This window comes from Trematomus bernacchii, unplaced genomic scaffold, assembly GCF_902827165.1.
Source record: "Trematomus bernacchii unplaced genomic scaffold, fTreBer1.1, whole genome shotgun sequence".
NCBI classification, from domain to species: Eukaryota; Metazoa; Chordata; class Actinopteri; order Perciformes; family Nototheniidae; genus Trematomus; species Trematomus bernacchii.
In genome coordinates this window covers 472,450-483,438 of record NW_022987660.1, presented here as the reverse complement: position 1 = coordinate 483,438, position 10,989 = coordinate 472,450, and the positions used below count along the sequence as shown (strand labels likewise).

General features: G+C 41.3%; 1 protein-coding gene across 2 annotated transcripts in view; it reads left to right on the top strand.

The window, feature by feature from the left end:
- Positions 1–1,239: 1,239 nt before the first annotated feature.
- ppargc1b (peroxisome proliferator-activated receptor gamma, coactivator 1 beta) overlaps positions 1,240–10,989 on the top strand; it is a 73,844-nt gene continuing 64,094 nt past the window's right edge. For both annotated transcript variants that reach the window (XM_034135416.1, XM_034135415.1), the window contains exon 1: positions 1,240–1,320. In XM_034135416.1, the coding sequence (XP_033991307.1) occupies positions 1,240–1,320 (81 nt within the window). The remainder of the gene's footprint in view (positions 1,321–10,989) is intronic.

Genomic DNA, 10,989 nt, shown 5'->3' with positions numbered 1-10,989 from the left:
CACACACACACACACACACACACACACACACACACACGCAGTTAAGACCATTACTTACAGACACACTGTGCTGCAATGCAGTGATAACAATGCAATCAGCCTGTCAGTGTGTGTGTTCTCTGTGTGTGTGTGTGTGCGTGTGTGTGTGTGTGTGTGTGTGTGTGTGTGTGTGTGTGTGCGTGTGTGTGTGTGTGTGTGTGTGTGTTATAATGCTTGATTTTCTCGGTGTCGCCGCAATTGTTGAACCTTGTAATGCGATACCAGAAAATAATCTCATAAAATCCTACAATAAAGGTTTAGATTGCATCATGAAATAATGTTGGTGCATGATGTGATTTGATGCTAATGATATTGTGAGAATAGATGAGAGCACTAAGAAGTCAGATTGAGATATCATCTGGGTTGGGAAAGTTACTTCAAAAATCTATAACAACTACTGTAAAGAAAATGTGAACTGATGTACACAATATCAAATATGTAAACCTGATTACGATCATACATTTTTGAAAATGTATATTAAATTAATTATTATGATTAATCTTTTTTGTGAACCGCAGAGTTTTGGGGGAAAATGTTTATTAATAAATAGTACTTTATTTATATTTGATATATTATTTAAACTTTCTTTTTTAATTATTTATTATCGTTCAAATTCATCTTTCATATTTTGTTTAAATTGTTTAAATGACTTAGATATATGTATCATTGAATATTTATTAATTATATTTTTTATATACTTATTTTTTTTAATTGTCTGTAATCACCTAATAAACCATATTTAATTGTGTCTTAATTTACATTATTTAATTTCTTATTATTTTCTTGTACATATCCCATATTCTATTTACATGTAGACTTCTTGCACTATTTTAATTTAGTTTTTTGTATTTTATTATACATGTTTCATTGTAGGAGGAGCTCAGGTCAGAAGAATGTCATTGCCATTTCTCCTCTGTAGCTGCTGAGCATCTGACTATACAAACATCTTGAATCTGTCGGCATGTTTTCACCACACTTTACTCCATCCCCATTAACTTCAATGCCTCCTCACTTTGCTCTGGGACCCCCCGGGGCCTCTGACCCCTGGAGGTCCGCGGACCCCCCGGAACCCCCTTTGAGGAGCCGCATGTCTCCAGGTTTGTAAACAGACGCGCCCCCTGCCGGCCACCTTCCTCCCTGCCGCTCCTCCTCCTCTCTATACCCGGCTCTCTGGCTCCTCCGCTCTTCATTCACTAGAAGATGGCGGACTGCGCTCCACTATTAGATGAGGAACTCTCGTCCTTTGTCTTCAGTTACCTGACAGAAACCTCCGGCAGCCAGGTAAGACCCGGGACTCTCTGGAAACACCAGAACCGGGGCTTTGCACCCGGGGTTCCAGTTTTACGTGTCGCCGACTATGGCGCAAGATTTACCCGGCAGATGGGTGCCTTTCCCCGGCTTGTCAGGCAGCATCACCCCGGTGTGTGCGTCCCTGTGCGTGCGTGTGTCTGTGTGTACTGTATCTTGACGTTTGGCTTTCACGTGTTTTCTGGAAGGAAATGTCCTCGGGAAATATTCAGTGAGAGGATTTTTTTGCCGGATTTTTTACGTGTTTTGTATGTGTGTGTGTGGTGTAGTGTGTGTTTCGCAGCGCACACACACATTACTTGGTATGCAGAGGGCGCTTTGGAAACTTTTGACGCATTCTTCAGGGAAGTTTTCATTTCAGTGACATGGCCACGTGGTGCGCGTCTGAACGCATGGATTTAGCCTTAAAGCATTATTATGATTTGATCTCATTATTGTGCCTTTCCAGGGTTTAAAGGCGGGCTCTGGGCACTGAAACCCGGCAGAGAAAACACATGTAGGGCATGCTTGATTCAGGGGATATTGTGTTTTGAATGGATCGATGCTGGTGTGTTAATAAAAGTGTGTATTCGAGTTGGATACACCGGTGTCATGTTATGTATCCACTCCGGTATGTAAGCTGCAGTGAGAGCTTAACCCTGAGCCTCAGTGCTGGAGATCTGCTGCGCTTTTTAACTTGGAACACCTATTATTATTATTATTATTCCTGTCATTTCCTCACAAATTGTCCATTTATCACATCATGTTCTGCAATGCAATGGGATGGAAAAAGAGACAGTGGATTTTAAGGGGTCAGCTGAAAAAGTTGGCGCAGTTTTACGCTTTCATAACCGTTTGCGTAATCGTTAGACAACGGTTACAAAACGTGTGGATGTGGAACTTGCTGTAAAGACACTGATTCTTGGGATGTGTGGATGTGTGTGTGTGTGTGAAGGGGGAATGGTGACGACATACTGTCTATAATAAACCCACGCTAGGTGCTTTGAAGGTGATTTTACACCGATTTCCGTGCATACGCCAAACTGCGTACCCAATCCATGCATTTTTAGGATTCCTTCTCTATTACTATGTATTTACCACATTAAGCATGCATTTTATTTTCTAAATGAATGAATGGGATGTTCACTTTAATTCGGGATACTATCAGTACCCCAAGCAGGACTTAATTAAAGCAATATGTGAACTTTTAAACCTGGCTCTGCTGTTAATCCCAGAATAAGCTGCTGCTCAAGAGCACAGGGAGGAGGTGCTTTACCATTTATAGAAGTGGCCATTACATCTCAATTATGTGTTTCCCTGCACCTGAAGTGTGAGCCGAATGGTTCATGGGAACATATTTAATACCTAGAACCAGTTTGCTGTTCACCATGATGTATTTTGCATCGTATTTGGAAGGAAACGTTAAATTAGAGGATTTCTACAGGGGCTTTTGCGCAAAAACGCAAATTCCCACCCGATAGATGGGAACCTGTCAGATTTAATCTCCACCACCCGCCCCCCCCCCCTTTGCAGAGTTACCGTGCATCAATACATTTTACAATGACGTAAAACACGAACCCCCCCTCCCTAGTGTTACTGCATCACACAGTGACGTCACATTGCGTCGTGATGATTGTTATTGCTGTGATTGCACGGTCATCTGACGGTGTTATAGAGTGGGGGGGTTACTGTATGAGTGTGTGTGTGTGGGGGGGTCTGTCACAGCTGATTGGCAGTTTCAGCAGTTAATTCACTGTGTGGAGGATCCAGAGAGACGTGAGCTATTTATAACCTGCAGCCTCCTCATACAGATGCACTGACGGAGAGGGAATGTATGGGGAGATAAAAAATCTGCAAAAAATAAAGGATCGAACAATAAATATGCATATTGTAGTATCATGCAATATAATATACTACATAGTGACATAACAAATTAATATTAAATGTCAGAATATAGTGAAAAAATGCCATCCAAGCTCCTCATAATCCAAGTGTATGTCATGTTAGAGGGAACTGCAGGAGAGGAAATGCATCAAAATCTACCACATATATATTTATACAAATTGTTATCAATGAGTTGTTTAGGTTATAAAATGTCAGAATAAAGCAGAACATTTCCATCCCAGCTCCTCATACTCCAAGTGTGTGTCATTTGAAATGCTTTTTAAGCCTTAAACACATTATTCTTTACATTTGTTACGATAACAATTTGAGAAAAAGCAGAATAATCTTCATATTTGAGTCATTCTTATTGTGGCTGTGCAGCAATTTGATCAACACTTAAAAATACGACATGTCATTAAGATGAACTTGAACTTGGGAGTCTAGAACAGGTTATTTTTGTGAACAAATGCAGCCAAACATGTAGAGTTGTTCCATTGTATGCACTGCTTTGGCAATTGGACACACATTAAAGTAGTGCAACTAGAGATACATACAATACAAGGAGCATTGCATCCCATATAGCATGCATGCTCTTTATATATATATTCTATATATAATATGAAGCTGGATTGCTGCAAAGTCCCTGAGGCAGAAACACAGGAAGAAATCTCTCTCAGAATCTCAGCTTGAATTCTTTCTTCAGTCCGATAAGCTTATCTACCCTACGACATGTTAATAAGTTAATATTTACTCAGGGTTATTAGTGCTACACTCTGCCTTTTACTCCACTGTGTGTGTGTGTGTGTGTGTGTGTGTGTGTGTGTGTGTGTGTGTGTGTGTGTGCCCCTGCTGGCTGGTTATTGTAATATTACTCCATCCTCGTGACTGGAGTTACAGAACAGAGCTGCTGCAGTCATGTGAGTCGTAGTGAAGGGAGGGAGGGGAGAGGAGAGGAGAGGAGGAAAGGAGGCGTTACAGTGACGTTGATAGTGACGTACAGCCCCTCCCTCCTCTACCCACCCCCCCCCTCTTACCATGTGACCGCTTCCTCCTCTGTGTGTGTGATTCCTACACACACATACAGTAACGTCCCGTTCACACATTATTAATCTGTGCTTTCTGCATGTCAGAGGCTCTTATGTAACGTTGTGATTGTTGTTTAATACGTAATACAAACAATGTGTTTACATGCAGCCTCTTTCTGCATTACATTTAAAGTAGGATTCTTTTGACTGATAAACTGTAGCCAACATTATTCATGAAAATGCACATTACATAACATTTGATGTGGCCTTCAAAAGTATAGTTTATAGTAAAATATCTATTCAACCTATGTGTCATTCAGCCCTATATCGATGACAGTGTTCTTTTGACTGATACTGCAGAGGGAAGGATCATTTTTTATTAAAGAATATATTGAAATGTTTTTATTTGTAAAAGTCTGTTAAAATATCGTTTGTAGACGGGGGGACGTCTCGGAAAAACACCACAATATCTATTCCAGAATATTTTACCTTTAGTCGAATATTCCACATTCATATTTGAACTGAATTCTGATTATTTCTGCAGCCCTTGCACATTTTTCAAGGATCCAAATATGAATCACAGGACGGGGGAAAGTCAGTGTCAATGCAGTGAAATTCCAATGCCTTCATTTTGGAAACCAGGATGATCCCTGTCTGTCTCTCCGTGTGATTTGTTGTGACGTTCCTGCTAACCAGTAAATATAATGGTCACCTTGACCCAGTTTCTGACAAGGTCAAGAGGACTGTGTGATGCATCTGTTCGCTAACCCATTCCTCGTCCTGTTAACATGAACATCAAATCCCCTCCTGTGTCAGTATAAGAACCAGGACACTTCATGAGGATCAGATCAGATGTTTTCTAACGTAATCACAGCTCGTTGAGGCGTCAGAAATGAGCCGATGCTTCACTCTTTGATATAAATACAGTGCACTGCCCTTATAGAGAGGTGCAGGAATGAGTCCTTAAACGCCAGAGATGAGTCAGCGTGTTCCTGTCCCCTGGTCTGTTAACCAATGGGTTTCTGTTTCCTCAGAATCAGAATAAATGTGCATTTGTTACAGCAAGAAAAGAGCCCATAACAGCTTCATATTAACAAAGAAGCATGCTTACACAAATATATATATATTGCACATATTGCACACAATCCTGTTGTGTTAAGAATCATTAACGTGTTTGTGCAACTTTTAAACAAAGTGAAAACATATATGCCGAATAGAGAGGTGCAGGAATGAGTCCTTAAACCCAGAAATGAGTCAGCACGGGACCACTTCCTGTCCCCTTTTCGTGCAACTTTTAAACAAAGGAAACACCTATATGCCATGCTGCTACGTTGGGATAAAAGATAGCAAATCTAATCCTTTATCGGTGAAATGAATCCAATCTCTTTTCATGTCCAGCAGAGCAGAAAAAACCAAGTGTTTGTCAATCATTTGAGTCAGTCGAGTCCAAACCAGTCACAGTCAGCTGATCTGAGAGAAACAGCTCATATTTAGTGTTCAAAAGTCTCTGTCTGGACGTTCAGAGAGTCCGAGGGCAGGTGGATCCTCGGAGCTATTTCCATGCTAATCATTGACTGGATCCCCGCAGAGGCTTCGACTCAGACCGACTTAACGTCAGTCACCACTTCTGTAACCGGACACAACTGGTAACCTGGTAGAATATGGCTTTAGCTCTGAGTGAAGCCGTTAGGCAACATCACTGTCCAAGAGAAAGTCAGACTCAAGTTCAACGAGAGATAAGGCACACATTCACCTCTCAGTACACCGTGTCCTTTCAGATATGTGCTTATGTTATCCTTGCATGTTGTTAAGGATCCAAATATGAATCGCAGGGGAAAGGCGGTGTCAATGCAGTGGAATTCCAACTTGTTGGGCTTTCATTTTGGAAACCAGTATGATCCCCGTTGGGCTGTCAGTACACCGTGTGATTTGAAATATAGGGTCTTTTTCTCAAGTTTACTTTGAGTTTGGAAGTAGAGAAAGTTGTACTGGTGTCATCCTTCACTGTTCTTCTGTAAAACTGGTCAAACTCCACATATAGTGTAGTGGTGCAGGAATGAGTCCTAAAACCCTGAAATTAGTACTTTGACCACATCCTGGTTCTTTGTCTGGAAGTCAATGGTTTTTTGAACGTGTTTTTGGTTGTAAATAATCCAGCTCAGTCATGTCTGATAAAGATGCTCCTTAAGGGTATTTTGATTCTGTTGTCAGTAAACATCCAAGTGGTGCAGGAAGGAGTCTTAAAACCGGAAATTGGGGCGGCATTTTAGCCCCTTTGGTTCTCAGGAGTGGGAACTGTGTGTTCTTGCAAACCCCTTAAATGAACACTTAATTTGAGGGGTGTGATAAGGACACAACACTTAAATAAGACAGTTGGTGGAAACATTCCTGATTAGAACACATTGTTCCCACACAGCCTTCTCCTTCTCCTCCTCCTCCTCCTTCTCCTCCTCCTCCTCCTCCTCCTCCTCCTCCTCCTCCTCTGCCCCCGGGTCACATTTTGTTATCGAGTAATCAGCTCTCCAGGGTTAATAACTTTAATTAACGACGCCTACACGAAAACCTAACGGAAAACTTAATAAAGCTTAGCCATTACTGCAGCGGACTGTCAGTCAGCACTTCATCCTGTAACTCTGTGTGTGTGTGTGTGTGTGTGTGTGTGTGTGTGTGTGTGTGTGTGTGTGTGTGTGTGTGTGTGTGTGTGTGGTGTGTGTGTGTGTGTGTGGTGTGTGTGTGTGTGTGTGTGTGTGTGTGTGTGTGTGTGTGTGTGTGTGTGTGTGTGTGTGTGTGTGTGTGTGTGTGTGTGTGTGTGTGTGTGTGTGTGTGTGTGTGTGTGTGTGTGTGTGTGTGTGTGACGCTTCTACGTACGCAGCAGGCGCTCCGCTCTCATCCTCAGGTGTCAGGTGATCCCGTCTAATTCTGGATCGGAAGTCACAAAGCTTCTCTGAGCACAGACGGAAACTATTGTTAGGTTTTTAAAGATTGAAGTCAAAAAGCACATGAATATAATGTGTGTCACATTTGGAGCTTAAAGTCCTTCATTAGCTCTGCATGGCTGACTCTCTGTCCTGCGTAGAAAGGGACACATGCTTTTCTCAGTTGATGCGTGGATAGTGCTTTGGAGATATTTAGGAGCAAAAGGTGGAGGTTAAATAAAGGAAGGTTACTCCTTCATTAGATGATAGACTTCTGTAGAAACCTGGCTGAAGGGACTGCTTTGAAAAGAGGATGGGTGCTGCAGGAACGCTTCTTACTTCAGAAATCATAAAGTGTTAGTAAGTGGAGATTATCCAGCTGAATAGAACCTGTAAGCATCTTAACGTTTGCATGTTTGTGCAATAATCCAATATCCAATGGAGAGATCCCAAAGTACGTCATCATGCACCACGCTGTAACCCGGCAGGCGTCAGTCTGTTGGTGAGACCTCATGCATCCCAGCGTTAGTTAGACAGCAGACACACAGGTGTATACATAACAAGATCCACCTGGGAGAGAGAGAGGAGAGAGAAGGAGAGAGAAGGAGAGAGAAGGAGAGAGAAGGAAAGAGAGAGAGAGAGAGACTGTGTGTGAGAGAGAGAGAGAGGTGTGTCGTGATGTCGGTGCTGCAGTGTGTGTTCATCTGCAGTGACTCACCTGTCCTGCTGTCACTGCATACTGGACACACACACACACACACACACACACACACACACACACACACACACACACACACACACACACACACACACACACACACACACACACACACACACACACACACACTTTATGTTGCATACCTTGCATACATTTCCCCATCTCCCAAAATATGTTGCATAAAAACTAAATCACTTTTTTCTATATGGTGCCGACCGACTGTTCACTGTGCTGCTGCACCAGGGTCCATGAGGGCTAAGAGTGTGTGTGTGTGTGTGTGTGTGTGTGTGTGTGTGTGTTAGGGCTGTGCGATTATGGCAAAAATCCTAATCACGATTACTTTGGTCAATAATTGATATCATGATTATTAAACACGATTATTCATTGACTTTGAAAAAATCAATTTATTGAACTTTTAAACAAATACAAATAATAATTTGAACAGTATCTTTTTAACTGTTGATTACCCTGAACGTATAATTCAACTGAAAAACCAATACAAAAATGATTAAATAAATGATAAATATATATTTACATTTAAATAAATAATATCAAAATAATAAATACCAATGAACAAGATCAACAAATATTTTGGAGCGCACTTCAACAAGCTACTAAACATATATAAATATGATAAATACAAATCAATGAGATCAAATATGTTGCAGTGCACTGTCACAACCGAGCAAAACAAAATAATCGTTTTTTTCGATTATGTTGTTTTCGTAATTGTGGCAGGCCAAAATCGTAATTGCGATTAAAATACGATTAATTGCACAGCGCTAGTGTGTGGTGTAGTTAACCATACATGCAGCGTTTATCCTCACTGTGTGTGTGTGTGTGTGTGTGTGTGTGTGTGTGTGTGTGTGCGTCAGAGTGGGAATACGGCTTCTTCCTCTCAAATCCCTCCGAGGTTCATCAGGCATCCGGCTTAAGACGCTGACCCCCCCTCCCAGGGGCCTGTGTGACTGCATGAGTGTGTGTGTGTGTGTGTGTGTGTGTGTGTGTGACAGTACATACACTGAATGTGTGTGTGTGTTACATGTTTGCTGTTGCTAGCTGACATGCTAGCAGAGGCAGGTTAGGGGTCTCTCAATAATTAATCAAGTGGTGCTTCGTCAGCTGCTCACTCAGGCCTGCTTGGCATGACTGGCGACACACACACACACACACACACACACACACACACACACACACACACACACACATACACATACACATACACACACACACACACACACACACACACACACACACACACACACACAGAAAGTGTCAGCTCTGTTGATGCAGGAGCAGAGGTGGAAGAGTGACTCAGATATAGGTAAAGCAGAAATGCTTCAGTGTACAGATACTCAGCTACAAGGAAGAGCTTCAGTAAAAGTGCACAAGTAATGGCATTCAAATATACTTTAAGTAACAAAAGTCCTTATCATGCAGAATGGCCCATTAAGGCTCTGTATACTTTAGATACTTGTATTAGATCAGATTGTAATCTTTCTGTCACAGCAGAATGCATTGTAAGGCAGCGCTAACCGTTAGCCTAGCACAGGGGTAAACACCAGGCTAGCAAACACACACTACGTTAGGGCTGTGCGATTATGGCAAAAATCATAATCACGATTATTTGGGTCAATAATTGATATCACGATTATTAAATACGATTATTCATTGACTTTGAAAACATCCATTTATTGAACTTTAAAACAAATACAAATAATAATGTGACCAGTATCTTTTTAACTGTTGATTACCCTGAACGTATAATTCAACTGAAAAACCAATACAAAAATAAATAAAATGATACATTATATTTACATTTAAATAAATAATATCAAAAATAATAAATACCAATAAACAAGATCAACAAATATTTTGGAGCGCACTTCAACAAGCTACTAAACATATATAAATATGATAAATACAAATTAATTAGATCCAATATGTTGCACTGTCACAACCTAAGCAAAGCAAAATAATCGTTTTTTTCGATTATGTTGTTTTTGTAATTGTGGCAGGCCAAAATCGTAATTGCGATTAAAATACGATTAATTTGCACAGCCCTACACTACGTCTTCCTCAGATCTGTTTCTACATCCTGGCAGTTTCTCTGCTTCCTTCCTTCAGTGCTCTGAAGGTCTCACCCTGCAGCTTGTGCTCTCCCTAGAACACTCAGAGTTCCTGAGAGGAAGCACCGAATGATCTCAGGGTCATTTTTTACAACATTTGATCATAAACAATGTGACTAATGCCACTGCTTGAGCGTCTCCTGTTGGCTTCCCATCTTGCATGATTTTCCAAACAGTGCTTCCTCCCCTGAGGTCCTTCAGCAGAACGCATTCAGCCGTAACACACGCACACAGCTCCAGAGGCGGAGGAAGAAAGGATGGAAATAAAGGGGCGGCAGAGAAGAAGATCTGATCCGAGTCGTCGTTTGAGACTTCATTTATATAAGATCATGAGAGAAGAAGAAATACTTTATTGATCCCAATGTGGGGAATGTTTGGGTTGCAGCAGCATCAAAAGACTAGACATGGCTATATAGAGAAAATATATAAGTTGAATTACACATATACAGTAAGAAAATATAGCAGGATATTATTTATACATATTAAATATTAGATTGAACGTAATTGTAATATGAAAATCTACTCGCTGTTTCCGTCTCTGTGGTTTTACAACCTTCCAGTCAGAGCCGTGATTCACTCTTATCTCCTCTCATATGTCTGTCTCTCTCTCTTCATAACGACCCTTATCTTTACGCCACAGTCGGACACTCCGCAGACCGCCGAGGATTTATCATTTCTGGTTATTTATTGTGAAATTCATCACCATTTAACTTCCTCTGGCTCACAGGGTTTGTAGTTTGGATGAATGATTGTGGTGCGACCTTAAAAAACTCAAACAGAAATAATATGGTAGTATTACAGCCGAGGAGAACGGGGTACATGGGAGGCGTGTGGCGCAGTGGGTAGAGCGTTGGTGTGGGGATCAAGGGAGCACAGGTTCAAACCCCACTGCAGTCAGCATGTCGTTGTGTCCCTGAGACACTTCATCCCAAATGTGGGGATTGTCCCACAGTATTGAGTATGTAAGTCTCTTTGGATAAAAGTGTCTAACA